This window comes from Xiphias gladius, chromosome 2 (assembly GCF_016859285.1).
Source record: "Xiphias gladius isolate SHS-SW01 ecotype Sanya breed wild chromosome 2, ASM1685928v1, whole genome shotgun sequence".
Taxonomy (NCBI): Eukaryota; Metazoa; Chordata; class Actinopteri; order Istiophoriformes; family Xiphiidae; genus Xiphias; species Xiphias gladius.
Window position 1 is genome coordinate 52,739 of NC_053401.1, and position 16,961 is coordinate 69,699.

Below are 16,961 nucleotides of genomic sequence, written 5' to 3' on the forward strand. Positions count from 1 at the left end.
CCTATTATTCCTGAGAGAAAAAACAACAACATAAGCAAAAAAATAATAAATAAATAAATGTATATGTGACTTCATCTGTCTTGTGGCAGGTGGCTTGGACAGAACATCATTTGTACGTCACTTTGGACAAACACATTTACCGAATAAATAAATGTAAATGTAACATTTTTTACGATAATGAAAAATGTAAGTGGGTGGTATTACCTGCATTTCCTAAAAATATTTTTAATTATATTGTAATTTTCATCGCAACAAGTTTGCAAACGGAATAGAGAATATTAATCTTCAAAGCCAACAAATAAGTGTAAAAAGTATGGTATTTCCTTCTGAATTATATATTGAGGAAAAGAAGAACGTCTCCTAAAATGTAAATACTGAAGTAAAGAGTCCGATTACTAAATTTACTTTTACAGAATAACACATTCTGCTCTGGTTTTATCCAACAAAAACTAATTTCTTTAATCTGTTTATTAATTTTTCTTTTTAATGACAGAGACTGTGATGTTTCAGCTACATTCATCACATTTACCTTCACTTCATAGATAAAAATACTACAAACAAGATTCTTCACCACAGTATTTCTATTTGTCACAACTCCAACACAAACTCTCATGGAAACATTCTGAGATGTTTTGTTTTCCATATCTGTCTTTTCTTTAGACAAAGTTCATGCTGTCTGCTTTAGTCACAAAAAAATTAATCAACACTTTTCTGTAAAAACAAATAAGATCTGAAAAACAAGTCCACACAGATCTGTAGAACCTGCACCTTTAAAAACAATATCACCATGAAAATACTCTATCAAAGAACATTTATAATTCTGCACATGTTCACACATTTTATGCCTCTGGGCTGTGATATGGACAGTAATATGACTACTGCTGCTTTATTATTAACTGAAACACGATTACAACCTTCGAAATGGGAGCCTGAGACGTGATGAAACCTTCAAAATAAGAGACAGTCCAGTTGCTTTAAACTAAGGCTTTGGTCAGAAACTGTCTTCCTCCATTTGGTGACTAACAGTTTACAGGACAAGTCTTTGAGTGTTTCGAGAGTTTTCAAAGAAACATTCCACTCTGAGAGTCTGAGGACATCTGAGGCTCAATCTGCGGACATTCTGCAGACAGTCTGAGGACAGTCTAAGGACCTATGAGACACTTTTCAGCAATTCTAGTTTCATGTCCGACAACAGAGCAGCTTGTGAAAGACATTCCTGAACTCTGCGTTGAAGGCGGTGTAGATGATCGGGTTGATGGCGCTGTTGACGTAGCCAAGCCACGTTACCACGGAGATGAGGGTGGGGCCGATGTCGCATGACTGACACAACACCTTGGTGACGTGAACGACAAAGAAAGGTGTCCAACAGGCCAGAAACACACCTGAGACACAAATAGACAGAGACAGTTAGAGGATTATTCTTCTGCAACATCTCTATATTTCACTGAGGGTTTGTCTCAGAAGTAATAAATATAACTTAACTATATAGATTTTGGAGATTTTTTAACGAGATTTTAGAGATATCTGAAGAACATTAAAGCAAGACATTAATCAAATTGGAGAGGAAAGTGTGCATACGAAACTGTATCATCTGCATAGAAATGTATATTATTAGTCTGTGTTGGAGTAATAATTAGAGCTTTAACAATTAACATAAACATAACTGAACAGGCAAGTGAATAAATAAATATGAAAACTTCAAATATTAATATAAAGTCTTGATTAAAGCTCTGTTCCTCTTAACTGTATGACAGTTTCACCTATATTATATTATTTATTTATCCATGCATGTTCTGTATTTTCTGGGTCTGAAGTTTCTTTGAAGCTTGAGTAGATGAGTTAAATACCAAAATCAAAAGAAAATTAGACTTCTGTATTTAAAGAGTTCAAATTAAATCCGTTAAAAAAATACCAGTCTTACAGGCAGAAAGTTTTTACAGTTTTACTCGAGTGTGAATATGAATGTTGGAGTCTAAATGGTGTCTCTCTGGTTTGAAGCTGCTGCTGAGACAGTAAATTGGTTTCCAAGGAGATAGATAGAACCAGTTTCTATTTTTACTGAGACGATCACAGCTTTACTCTGTTTCACAGTTAAACATGAAAAACAGTTTGTGAGATAACAAAGGTCCAGCTGAGAGAGAAGATAATCTCTTATTTAACTGGAATTAATACATCAGATACAGTGGAGTTTGTTCTCAGTCCAGAGCTCAACGCATCTCCTGCTGAGACATCATTTATATTTGTCATAGTATACAGTGATATTCTTAACATTAAGTCATTTTCATTAACACTGGTTTGTGTTCTGATTTGGTACTAAAGGATGCCTAACAGTCATGTTTTTTGCTTTAATTTGAATCCAAATGATCATTTATACAGTTTGGAAAAAATGTTAACAATAATATTTGCCCATTTGAGGATGTTTTACATAAGAGAACAACAGAAAATAAACTAGGTTTCAATGCAGCCATGGCAAAATAACAGCAACGCTGATATGAACACTGAAATACTCAAGGAATAGTTTCAGCATTTTGGGAAACTGGTCTTTATGTTCTCTTTGTGAGAGCGGGATGTTCCGGGCAAGTCCATTTTATTTATATCACCATTATCACAGAATCAAAAATGTGCCTCAAATGATTTTATGATCCGAACATCAATTTTAAACCTTTTGTTTTTAAAAAAAAACAAAACAAAACAAAACAAAAAAAACTGTCAGTGTTATAGGGATCTGATGATAAATCAGTGGAAAACTGCTTTAAGGCACCAACCATGAACCAAATCGTCCATGGTCCAAGTCCTGCTGGTGGTCTTTGTTTGTTTGTTTATACTCCCACTCAGTCCCTAGTTATCTTGTTCTGTCTCAGACCTGGTTCTGGATGTGGTTTTGGTACTCACCAACAACGACCGGCAGGACCTTCATGGCTTTGCGCTCCCTCCCGCTGACTCTGCTGCTCTTGCTGTTTCTTCGTCCTCTCTTTGCAGCAGGGCTGATCTTCATCAGTCCGTTCTCTCTGTTGAGTCCCTCCCTCCTCTCTGTGGCCTCTCCGTCCGACACGCTGTCCATCTGCATTGTCATCGGGTCGCTTTCTGCCATCACCACTGCCCTGTCCTGATGCTCCTCCATCACTGGGGTCATCGAAGGCATCATCGTAGAGACAGTAGAAGGGGAGGTGGGGCTGAGGCCAGTCGGCGTGGCGTACACCACCTTCTCTAGTCCTCCGGTCGTTGTGGCTTTAGCTCGCTGTAGAGCTGAGCCAAGACGTAAAGAGAGAGCTGGACGACCGGCACGATCCGCCGGAGATCGACTTCGACCGCTCCACCGCCGCAGTCCTCGAAACATCCAATAATACAAGAAGAGCATGACGGGACAAGGCACAAAGAAAGAGCAGACCGACGAGTACACCACAAAACGGTCGTCCTCCAATTTGCACACTCTTGGATCGCGACCTGGCACCTGGTTCAGACCGAAGATGACCGGAGTGGCCACGCCCAGAGACAGGACCCAGGTAGCTGTGATAAGGGCCAGCTGACGGACACTGAACTGGTTCCTGTTGTACTTCAGAGGAACCACCACAGCAATGTACCTGTAATAAGCCAGGGACAGGTGAGACCACCTCCACCATGTACTGGTAATAAACCAGAAAGAGTCATTTTCAAATCAAGCCACAGCAGTGACTTAAACAGTGACACATTCAGCCCATTGACAGCAACTGTTGAAAAATCAGTAAAACTGGTAAAAAAAAAAAAAAAAACTGTAGAGAAGAGCAGTGACCAGTTGGTCTTCAGAGCATCTGTATCAAATGTGCTTTATGGCCAAGTGTTTTACTTTGTTGCTCGTTAAATAGCTAGATGTACCAGATGTACTGATCCAGCTGCTGAGCATGTGATGGCTGTCTGATAGCTCCAGTTTGTGTATGAACATACATACATATTCACGTATGAACATCATATTTAGTGTCATAATTTAGCATGAGTTTTCTGAAAAATAAATGCTTGGTGATCAGTGTAAAACCCAAAAGGTTGTTTAACAGTTTGTCTTTTCCTATAATTTTACATTTATATGCCAATTAACTTGTTTATATAATTTTTCTTGAGTCACACAAAACAAGCAGAGCATTTGTCATTTATGACTAAAGGGATAATCACTTTTTTTCTGAAAAAAGGCCAAATATTTATTTTTGAGAAAAACCCATAGTCTGTGACTCATGTGATGGTAATAAATACAGTGATGTGAAGGTCTGAATCTGAATGAAGGTTTCATTACTTTTCCTCAACACTTTGAAAGCTATCAGTCGCCCCCATTAACAGCTGCCATCCTTAAAGAAAACTGGATATAATCATCTGTTATCTCACTGACAAGGTGTTAACAGTATTATAACTGCCCTTTAAATATTCAGAGATTTTACATCACTCTGTAAAGATAAACCATACTGCTGAAAGAAGATTAAAAACACATTTAATGAGTAATTTGCTTTTAATAGATTGTTCAGTAAGATTCATTAAATTCTCTTTAATAATAACCTTTACTGTAAGAAAGAGCACCATCACGTAATAGTGATTTTTTTGAGGAAAAAAGTATTCAGAGACTAATGGCACATTCAGGTCAAACTTGAAAATCTTAATTAGCTCTGCTGTCAGTGTGCTTGCCATTTAAAGCTATTTGTTGTATAATGGAGGTCATCGAGCTATGAGAGGGACTCGAATGATAATTTATATACATGTTGAGGATATCTCAGATTATCTTTATTTCTGTCCTGTTGCGTGTGAATTCATCTACAGTGACTCTAAATTAAGTCTCTAATTAGATTTTAGATTTAACACTTAAGACATGTTGATGTCGAAGACAGAGACAGACATTTTGGACAGGTAGGCTCACCGGTCTACACTGATAGCACACAGGTTGAGGATAGAGGCAGTGCACAGCATCACATCCATGGTCATCAGACCGTCACAGATGGAGGTGCTCAACGTCCAGATGCCCCCCAGAAACTAAACAGTACACAGACACACAAAACGATAAATTGTCCTACCTGTCTGAAGGTGTCCTCACAATAAAGGTGTTAATCGGTATCTGTCCTCATAAAGCACCCTGTCTTCATTGATCTCATTGTACATGGAGAGCAGCCAAAATGTCTAAAATGTCATTCTCCAAACTGTCCTCAGTATGCCAATGTAACCTCATGCATGTCCTTGCAAACACAGACATCCTCATTAACCTCAGAGTAGACGTAAAGCTGAGAAAACGTCCCCATGTTCTAAAAATGTCCTCAGTATGCAGATATAAACTTGTATCCATCCTCAAAACCCCCACTGTCCTAACTGATCTCAGAGCAGCCAAACAGTTCGCACTTTCTTTCACTTTCTCAAGTGGGTCTAATGTTCTATCAGTCCTCAGCACTTTCTAAACATGTCCTGACTATGCTGTATAAAGGTGATCTGGTCCTCATAAACACTAACCTCAGAGTATACGTATAGCGGCAGTACTAGCACTGCCAGCAGCAGGTCGGCCACTGCCAGACTGATGATGAAGTAGTTGGTGGCAGTTTTCAGGGAGCGCTCAGTGAGCACGCTCAGACACACCAGGACGTTCCCCAGGATGATGACCAGGATTAGGGGGATGCCAAGGATCAGGGCCAGGTAGTTGTAGTCCTTCAGGTGCATCTCATCTGGAGGGTTTCCAGGTGTCACATTGTCCATGATCCAGGCCCTGAAAACCGCTGCTGGGCTGCACTCAACATCTGGAACATCTGGGCACAACAGAGTTCAATCTCAGTGTGTTTACTGTGTTTAATAGATTCAGAGTGTTTTTGATGTGTACCAGTCTCACCTTGCTGTTACCTGTCCCGAGTGTTGGCTCAGTTCTCTGTGTGTATCGTCCTCAGTAGTTTGACAGCAGACTGAGTTTGTGTTGTGATTTTTCTCTTTACTCATCATGAGCAGGTCTGAAGGTTGTTGTTTTCTTCCGTCTGATCTAAATAATAAACTGGAAACTGTAGTTTATTTTGACATTCCCACATACACTGCCTCAAATACTCTCTACAGCACCACATGTGGATTAATCCACGGCTGAAAATATTCCAGAACAAATGAACTATTTCTTCCTGTTGGTTGAATTAAAAGTGCAGTCACCAGCTGTTTGAGGAAATTACTGAGCCTTTTTAAAAGTGAAACTATATATTTGTGGGTGATTTTAAAGATTCGGATCCCGCAGGTTACAGTCCAAACATCTGTAAAGTGAACTGGAAACTTTAACTTGCCTGTTGGAATGTGTAAATATAAGCAAATGTAGTTTTGGTTAATATAGTTTATCAGGATTTTGTAAATCAGTTGGCTCTGAATGTCTGGAACTAATTGATCATAGAAACAGACAGAGAGGACATAGATTCTCCTGCTTGAGTTGTTTGAGAAGTTTCTGTGGATGTTGTAATAACTTTTAGCCCTGGTCAGTCCTCCACCTTGGTCCAGACTGAAACATCTCAACAACTCTTGAATAGATGGTGATTAAATTTGGTTCAGACATTCATGTTTCCCTCAGCCTGAATTGTAATATCTTTGGTGATAATATCAGACAGACGTGAAGTGAATTTTCATCTTGCATCATTCACAAACATTCAATTACTGGATAGTTTGTGTTTATTCCTCTCACACAGCCAGTGTGCCAACTGTACAAACATTAGCTGTAAGCTTCAACTCCAACTTTGTCATTACTATCCCAGAGGAAACCACATTAACACACAGATCACAGGCAAACACCGATGACAATGACCAGCAATAGGCAATAGTCAAGGACATATAAACAATAAAATATACAGTATATGTAAATAGATAAAAAAATAAAATATATTTTATATAAATTAAATAAAATGAGATACCAATAAAAATAACAGCAGCAGATCAAGCCAAAAGTAGAAACTCTACCACCATCCTGTCCATAACAAGTGAAAGATAAGATCAAGACCCAAGCCAAATGTAGAGTTTTCAATAAAGGTCATGTGTGACAGCCTCTATTACATGAAGACATTCAGTCTTCCAAAAGCTGCAGGAATAAAAGTGTAAAGTGCTATGTCAGCTTCCTGTAGCAGTGTCCTGAAGGACGGCGGTCAAACTCTTTATGAAGTGACTTAGACACTTAAAAACTTCAGCTCTGGCTAGCAACAGTCACATCGACTGTTTGTGTGTTTGTGTTTGTGTTGAACTTGGCCTCTGACTAATCTCCAGTCAGCAAAAACCCTATTTCTCTCTGATATTTCTGTCCAGTCTCTCTCCTTTTTCCTCTTCTTATGTTTATGAAACAGAATCATAAAAAGTCAGGATACGCACAAATCTTTCACTCAAATTGAAACATCTCCATTTCGCACAGAAGTGTCTTCATTTTAGTCTTTGACTCTGTGTGTAATTGTAATTGTTCCGCCTCTAAAATTCTTATTCTGTCTAAACACACAGTCACAGAAACAAGATATAACACTGCCACATTCATCTCTTAACAACAATCACAACATGATAAACCTCTTTGTTATACTGTTGTTTACCAAGGACCTGTACTCTGACACCAGACTCTGGCCAGTTTGTAAATGTACACTACCACTGCCGTGCATCAAATATAAACTTTTATCATCCTAATGTTGTGTATTGTTAACAATGAGCACTACAGTGTCAGCGCTGCTAGCCTGCTTGCAAACTCTTAATCCTCCAGCAGAAGATTTTTAAGTGTTAGTGACATCAATCATTCAAATGTGTCATCAAAAAGATACTTTATATTATCAAATAGCTCATCTACACCAACTCCAACAGTTCCCGGAACAGTACATTCGTTTTTTTACATGTAAGTCTCTATGTTGGGAAGTTATTAACTAAATAGCAGAGAGATAAAATCGAAGAATCAATCAATGCAGTTTCAGGATTTCTGAAACAGTTTGTCTGTACTGCTGTCTGTGCTGGTTCTGGATATACTGACGGTGTAACAGGATGGGGTTGTTCTGGTTTGAACAGATGGAAGCTTTAATATCACTGATGTTTCTGTGTTAATCTTTTTTTCCACTGGATAAACTTGTCACTGCTGGAGGGTTTTTGTAACTGACACGAATGCAGACAAAACCCAGCTGCTGATCTCTGATGGAGGAAACTGCAAAGTATTAATCTGCAGGAGGTGATTCTTAATGGTTAGATTCAGGATAACGAGTTACAAAATAAAACCAGGATGGAGGTAGAAGCGGTTTCTCGTCTGTCACAGCAGTCATATTTTCTCAGTAGCTGCAGTGTTTCTGATGATAAATGGCTCACTCACAATGATTGTAGTCAACCGTCAGCTCAGTCACAAATAACATAACAAAGACATTCTGATGTCGTGTTTCTGTTTGTGATTCATGCTGCGCCCGCTGCTCTCTTATTTTGGCGGTTATATACGGAAGTGGAACAGGTTGTATTAAATGTCAGCGGTATTGTTTGGTGAAGTGTCTCCTCTCAGAGTGAATCAGATCACAGAGCTGCTCTCATCCTGTGACGCTGCTCTCCAACAGCTAAACCGTTACCATGACACCTAGAGACTATGATGAGGACCACCACACAAAAATACACACACACTACTTTAACATATGTACACAACCTGATTTAAAATATACACAATCTACCATTACCATGATGCCTATAGGTGGTAATGAACAGCACATATACAGTGAAACACACCAAAATATCCACACCCTGTTGTCTAGAGTTTGTTTTGCTCATTAACAGAGGAAGAGTGGGACCTGAGAACTTATCTCTGTGTTTTGATTTAACCTGAAGCTCATTGTGATGCTCGTTAGAAACACTCGATCAATAATAACCAGAGTTCCACTCATGTCATGTTTTATACTGATGTCAGTTGTTTGTTCAAGAAGCAACAGTATATCAGTTGTCTGACCGATGTGCTGAGAGATCTGAAGGTGAACACAGATGATGACCAGGCCTGAAAGCCCTGCCTGCAGCTGGATGTTTCTAACAACACAAACGAACTAAATAACTACCATTACGCCGATGATCCGTTGAGCTCATCACCTCCTGCGGCTCTGCAGCTTCAACTCATCAGATTCTCATCAGCTCACTTTTAGAGCTGACGTTTCTACATCAGCTGTCAACCGGCAGCTTCTCATCAACGGGATGTCTCGTTTCATGTGTAGACTGCAGAGTGACTGAGTTCCTCTTCATGGAGTCATCAGGCAGCCGAGACCATGCTGGGAGACATTCACCATGAAGTCAGAGAGGTAAAAATAAAACAAGAGGTCAGAGTGGAGGGTTTTTTTTTATCAGAGAGGATGGATGGAGGTTCTTCTGACTGTTGTTCCAGATAAAGGCTGTGCGTTCAGTTTGTGTTTCAGCTGTCAGTCTGAGTAATGGGTTGATAGCAAGCACTCTAATTCATTACAGCAGGAGGTCTCTCTAACAAACACACAGTAAACTTCAGAGCTGCCATCACAATTATAATTGTAGTATAAAAACACAATTTCTCGGGGACCGACGTAATAACTGGTGTGTTTGTAATCTCGCTGGACTGGCCAGGTGTGTCCCCTGCCACCAGTTCAGTTTGACATTTTGAACAGAATCTCTTTATTTGGATCGGATTTTTGGTCTGGTGACCTCAGGACTGCATCTCTGCTTTATGATATTTTATCTTCATTTATATTTTGAAAACAGTTTGTTTTTTGTCCACATTTGCCGCATAAGTAGGTTTGTGAGGTTTTAGTGTCTTCAGCGCACATGTAAATTCTGGGTATTTATCATTTGAATTAAAGTCCTTCAAAACTCCAATTCACAACATCTTCAGTGTCATTCTGACTAGTCAAAATTTTAATGAAATGTCTTATTAATTCAGAACTTTAAAGATATATGAATGATCTTTTTTGACATCTTTTGGGTGTCTATCTTTATTACGCAGTTTCTTATTTGTCAACTTTTGCCACACAGTTGTCCTATGGGTCCACTTTATGTGTTAGTGCTTCCCCTAAAGATAATCCGTGTCTTTATTAAATCAGAGCTGCTTCCAGACAGAAGTAAACCTGTAATCTGAAGAGGAGAGACCTCATATTTACTGATCTGACATCTGCCTTCCTCCGCTGATTCATCGAACTGCAGATGGAAAACATGGAGGTAAACAGGCACATTCAGACAGGTGCTGCAGTGATGATAATGGTGATGGAGATGATGATGAAGATCGTGGTGATGACAATGATGATGATGATTGTGATAATGACGACGACGATGATGATGATGATGATGATGATGGTAATGAATGTGACAATGATGATGGTGGTGGTGGTGGTAATGACAACGACGATGATGATGGTGGTCTTGATGATGATGATAATGATGGTGGTAATAACGATGACAATGATGACGATGAAAATGATGATGGCAGTCAGGACGATGAAGGCAATAATGATTATGATAGTGGTGGTAATGACGATGATGAAGATGATGATGATGATGATGATGATAGTGGTGGTGGTGATGATGATGACGATGATGATGATGGTAGTGGTGGTGGTGGTAATGATGACAATGATGATGAAAATGATGATGATAATGATGATGTTGGTGGTGGTGATGATTATGACAACTATGATGATGATGATGGTGGGTGTGGTATCAACGATGACGATGATGATGATGATGATGATGACGATATCTTTAACACAGACAGAATCAGCGTTTTCCTGCAGGCATCTGATGTACTATCAGCTCTCATTACTGCAGCAGCTGCTCATCCATCACCTCCACATTTTAACCATCACTTACACTGAGCATACTGCAGACAGCAACCTGGTTGCTAGATTGAGCTCAGCAGAGGAGGAAAATAATCAGAGGAAGTTGTCATGGTTATCTGAACTCAGTTTTTACTCCCGATGGGTGAGCATCTTTCTTTTTTATGCAACCTCTAGTGTATGTTAGAATATATTTGTTTTACGGTTATACAGTATCTGTACCTATCCGAGTATTTTACATTATCCGCACTAGTAACTGTGCCTGTCAACATGTGCCTGTCAGTGCATGGAATTATTACAAAAAAACTAGCCTGACGGGGGTAACGGGTTCTGTTTACAAACTCACAAAGCAACATAAAACCCTTGACTGGATGAGTTGTTGTCGAGAAAATCCAAAGACAGACAAAAGACAGACAGACAGGCAGCGTTTTCTCCATTTATTAGTAGGGTTAATGGTAGTATGTATGATATTTTGTTTTCATTTAATACACAGCTCCAAAATAGTTTATTTTTGTCCGAACCACCATCAAAACTCTGTGTTTGGGATGAGGAGACTCATTATTGATAGGTTGTTTAAAATGAAACATGGCACATATACCAAATGTAGTATTTAGTTAGTATTTGGTTTGTATACTTGTGTTAACTTACATTTAAATCAACTGTTCAACATGCAGTTGAAAAGACTAGTCTTGACCCATAAAAAGACACTTCAGGTTACTGCTACATATGTAAAATATACGTGAAACAGATTCTCTGTATGTTACAGTACACATGTAAGTTTGTAACATATTACATAGATGTAGAAAAATAATAGTTCACCCTGAAACTGTGACAGTATTCTGTTCTCCATCTGAACTAGAGCTGCAGGTTGGTATACTACTCCAAGCGTCTTGTGTGACAGGTGTGGTAACATTTCAGCATGCAGATTAAACAGCAGGATAATCACACTGGTGTCTGTTGTGATGGAGACAATAAAAAGAGGCTCTAAAAAAAGCAGTTCCTCCCACACAACATCGAGCCTGATCATTACAGAAGTGTTCCCTAATATTTGACGTTGGTTTCTCGTGGTCTCTGATGGACTGTAATACTGTGTTTGTTTGACGAGGTGAGTTTGTTTGATGGGTGAGTGTTGAGGTGAACAGGACCGTCATGAATCAGGTCCAGACTGTGGAGGAGCTTCACTCCTGTCATCTCTATAATAACAGACCTTATGTTTTCAGGACGCTAAGAGAAGGGAGGAGGCGGACATGTTAAATCACCAGAAACCATAGCAACTGACCTGAAGATGTTTACCTCAGTGTGATTTGTACGAGTTATTCAGAGTGTGTCACTTAGAGGAGGAGGAGGACGACTGAATGAGTCTGGAGATCGAGGGCTGAGGAGGTAGAGAGTCACTGGGACATATTTGTCATGTTTGCAAAGAAGATATATGCTTGTACGACTCTTTGTTAGCTTAGCAGGTCTGCAGAAAGCAAAACGTTATCCAGCCTGATGCAAACATCCCATAATGCCCAGTATATCTCAACGTGGTTCCCGTCGGTCCGTATACATAAGGCTTCCTATTATCGATTCTCAAACAATAATACCAAAGTGTTCTGGGCTGTTGGAGCTTGGAGTACAATGCTGTTTTGTTCCAGGTCAGTGTTGTTTCAGTTCAGCACCAAATACTAGCCCACCAGTCATATTGGACGATTTTGAAAAACCTGGCTCAAATTCATTGACAACATTTCTGAAATTCTCATTTTCTAACACATCTTCACAAACTGTCTACGGTTACTTGTTTTAATGATCTCCACCCCCCCCCCATCCTTCACACCCTTACACCTCATGTCCTCAGTCACAGTTTCAGTCTCCAAAGGAAACATTTCAGAAGTGAAGCATCATTTCCTAAGCAGCCACATTAATAATATAGTTTAGAGTGGTTCTAAAGACATTTTTTTGTGTCTTGCAGCACATTGAATATCCCACACACTCGCATCGCATTCAGATGTGGTAACAGATGCTTTGTCGTCTGTCTTGTACCTGTATGTAAACAATGCTCTGCCTGCTCCGTGAGGGTCAGGGCTGTATGACAGTAAAGTTAAGAAGACATAAAACCTTTAGATGTCCCCTAACTTTCTCTGTGTTCATTCATTTTAAATGTCAGTTAAGCCGATCAAACAGCTGTTGATTACAATGTCATGATTATGGTGCAGCAGTTTGGGAATGACTGCTTTTTAAAATGTACAGAAGGGTGAAAAATAAAGGAGAAACGAGCATCAAGTGTCTTAGTAAGGTGTTTGGCCATCAGAACAGCTTCAGTGATTCCCTCATTTGGTGTTTTGATGATGGTGATGGAGAGTGCTGTCTAACACGTTGGTCCAAAAATTCCCATAGGTGTTAAACTGGGCTGAGATCTGATGACTATGAAGGCCACAGCATATGATTCACATTATTTTCATACTCATCAAACCATTCAGTGACCCCTGGTGCCCTATGGAACGGGGCATTGTCATCCTGGAAGATACCGCTCCCATCAGGATAGAAATGTTTCATCATTGGGTAACTTTGTATTGATTTGCAGTGACCCTTCCCTCTAAGGGGACAAGTGGACCCTAAACATACAAGCAAAATGTCCCCCACAGCATAACAGAGCCCCTGAATCCCCTCACTGTAGGGGTCCAGCATTCAGGCCTGTACCGTCGGTGGTGTACACCACAAATGCACTCGCCCAATTGCGGAGAATATGGTGAAGGAAGACTGATCTGATCATATCACTTTTTTCCACATCTCTGTAGTCCAGAGCCTGTGGTTTCTGCACCACTGAACTCTCAAATGTGTATTCATCTTTGTAATGAGGTTTTTATTCCCTGCAACCCTACTATAATATCCCTCTCTATGTAACTGTCGGCGGACTGTTCTTACTGACACAATCTGATCACATCCTGCATTGACATTCTCAGTCAACTGAGGGAGAGTGGCTCTTCTGTTTTCCCTTACATATCTCACTAATGCACGAGTATCAAATTCATCGAATGTGTCAACCACAGGTTCTGACCCTATTTACTGGTGTCTTTCCCGACGACCTAAATGCAGATGTCACTTTAGTCACTGTTGCTATTGAAACAGCCAGTTGAGCAGTCTTTTTGAATCCTGTTTCAAAGTCACTAAGTCTTTTTCCCCTTGGTTCAGTTTGTTTTCACACAGAGAAAAATCCAAGCAAACCAAAATGCATCACTGCAACCACATGAGAACGTTCACTCTGCTTATTGGTCAGATGTGTCTGGGGCAGGAGCAAGAAAGTAATACAGGAAGAAGGTTCTTTGTTCTGGACTGGTGCATATTTCTGTAAGAGAAACATTTCTATGCAATGTAACATGGCATTTGTTCATAATCGTGGTAATTATCTGGGAAACTTAGAAAGAAGAACTATACCAGCAGAATGCCAAATGCACTTAAAAGAAACATCTAAAAGATACTATACTGCTTCACACTTTGCAAAGAAGACAGCTTGCCTTCAGATGACTGAGCAGAAGAATGATCTAATCTTGAGCATGTACAACAACATGCTAACTGTCAACATGTTAATCCAAAGACATGTTCGGTAAGCATGATATGTCAATGGTCTTTTCTTGCCAACTGTTCTAGGGTAGTTGGCTACAGAATACTTTTCCATCATTTATGAATTGTCAATCATACTGATTTGAGTGCCCATTTATTTCTCTTCCTCCAGTACTTGCAGAGTACACCTGGTAGTTAGGCCAGATCACGCTCCCTACCACAAATCAACTGTTCCGCAGTTCGTTTGGACTAGACCGAGATCGCCTTCTCTTAAGGGTCTCAGGTTAGACTCAAGATTAAGGGTTAGCCCTAACCCTGACCTGTACATGTATTTATACATAGATATACAAAATATATATATACATACATATATACACACTCGTAACTGGTTTTAAGGTTGTGGCTGATTGGTGTATATTTATACAATTTTTAAGAATGAACTTTCACAACAATGATGCAGAACCAACAGCAAGTGATTCTCTGTGCTCCAGTGAACAGGTGGTTGTCTGTGATTGGTTGACTGGTGATTACATCAGTCATGTCTGATGAGCGTGACCTCAGCTGCTCTGTAAATGAAGATTGATCAATGTTCAGAGGTGCAGGTGTTCAACAGCTGGACAGATTTAATATGAGGCCATCACGTCATGATATCATGAGGTCACATGATGGGGAGAGGATGCCGACTGGGATGAGTTCAGAGAGAGATCGGAGAAGTTACCGAACACAGACTATAATCTATAATCTATTAATTAATGATGATAAATAATCACATCTGTCACATCTGTTGCTCCATAATCCAGCCGATAAAAGTCTGTTACCGCAAAATACTTCAGACTGTGTTTCTGTTTCTGTCTTTACATCAACAGAAGGTTGGTCTCTATCAGACCACTTTTAATATGTTTTAACAGTTAGCATGAATGAATCAGCACATCGAGCTTCACGCAGGAACATTTTCTCTGTTAGGTTCATACAAATGGTCAGAGTCTGATTCATCAATCACTGGAGCTAACAACAGCTCTCTTTATTATACAACTTATGTTGCATGTATGCTTCAGAAGTCCTGAACACATCAGACAGTATTTTACATCAATCACAGAGTATCTGATAACGAACCAGCATGAATAATTTAAATATGAGCCATGTATACAAACCCTCATTTTGGTAAAAAAAAATTACCCACACATCTGCTCTAACTACAGGATTATATAATTCATTTAATCAATGAAAAAACAGGAAACCAGAAGTAAAGTAAAAATACTGACCTTTAGTCATTCACTTAATACCAAGTAAAACCCAACAGCAAGTGAACAGACATATAAAACACAACAGTTCATGCAAAGTGAACAACTCATTAAAATGTTCAGCAGTGGCTTCATGTTTATGGAAATGAAGTTGTGATACGATAAACTGATATCAGCTCAGTGTGATTCTTCATCTCTTTAGATACGGTAAAGATTTTTAATTAAAGACTGAACTGACAGAGAAACTAAACTGACATTAGAAATAGACAATATCTACATGATAACTGTTACTGAGAATTTATATGAAAGAAATACATGGGTTAAAACCCACTGAACATTCTTTAAAATAGTGAACATTATTATTATTATTATCCGTCTAAGATCATTTTTACTACAGAGTTAGTGTTGAATATCTGAGAAAAGGTGTAAAATGTTGGATTATGAGGCTCACAGTTAAATAAGAAAAGAATAGACAGACGTAGGATTTCAATGACAGGTCCAGTGTGGAGAAGCAGCAGCTGTGATGGTCTGATTCATTAATATGAATGATCAGTCACTTTGACAGGTTAGTCAATTCATTATTTGAAGTATTTATTTAATTCATAACTTTTAACTTTATCTTTGGTTAGTACTTTAAACAGTAAGTGGAGATTTATATCTATTTCTTTTGTTTTAAAAGCAGCGATTATTATATAATATTGAAAAAATGCAAAAACTAGAGAGAGGTGGAGGTTCATATCCTGAGTCCACCTGTTGTTAGGTTAGATACTAAATCACTTTGGTTCATACAAGATGGTGTGTTTTGGTTCAAATGTCCTATCTCCTGCTTCAAATCCTCATTTACTTTTTCACTGTTTATTCTTATTTTTTCTCCATTTTTCCTGAACCTGAACCTGTAGCAGAGAAACTGTTTCATAAGGGTTTAGTGCCAGGAGAAGAAACTGGACGAAAACTAATGAACCATACTGACGGAGAATGTGTTCAGTGTTCCTTCATTATGGCGACTTTATAAAATAGATGTGAGAGAAACATAATCCTCGCAGCATCTCATTTCTCTCAGAACATATGAGCTGTTGTAAATGAGCACAACACAAATGTGAGTTCAGAGTTTCATGTGAGCACAGAGAAAATGAACTTTAGTTTTCTCACAATAAAGTCGAAAAAAAGAGAAAGATTCTAACTTACAGGTTAGAACTGAAGACGTCCTCACAGATCCTCCTTCAGTAAAACCTTATGTCTTCTCCTCCTGTTTCTCCCGCTTCTCTTTCCTGGTTCTCCTCCTGGCTCTCTGGTTCTGCTCCTGTTTCTGTGATCTCCTCTCTTTTCTTCTTGTGTTTCTCTGGTTCTCCTCTTGTTTCTCTGGTTCTCCTCCTGTTTCTCCTCCTGCTTCTCCTGGTTCTCCTCCTTTAGTCAACTCAGTTTTATTTAATCAGCCCAATCTAATCCC

At 39.2% G+C, this 16,961-nt stretch overlaps 1 protein-coding gene across 2 annotated transcripts; it reads right to left on the minus strand.

Annotated features, from left to right (window-relative positions):
- Nucleotides 1-302: 302 nt before the first annotated feature.
- Nucleotides 303-16,789, minus strand: drd4-rs (dopamine receptor D4 related sequence). 2 transcript variants are annotated; one of them, XM_040147917.1, is made up of 6 exons: nt 16,700-16,789; nt 5,825-5,968; nt 5,455-5,744; nt 4,874-4,986; nt 2,893-3,581; nt 303-1,382 (listed from the first exon to the last, which is right to left on the minus strand). In XM_040147917.1, the coding sequence occupies exons 3-6, from the start codon at nt 5,692-5,694 to the stop codon at nt 1,180-1,182; spliced, it is 1,245 nt and encodes a 414-aa protein (XP_040003851.1). In that variant the 5' UTR covers nt 5,695-5,744; nt 5,825-5,968; nt 16,700-16,789; the 3' UTR covers nt 303-1,179. The 2 variants fall into 2 exon arrangements, with proteins under 2 accessions (XP_040003851.1, XP_040003842.1); XM_040147908.1 differs by having other exon boundaries at nt 5,825-5,980.
- Between the last annotated feature and the right edge of the window lie 172 nt (nt 16,790-16,961).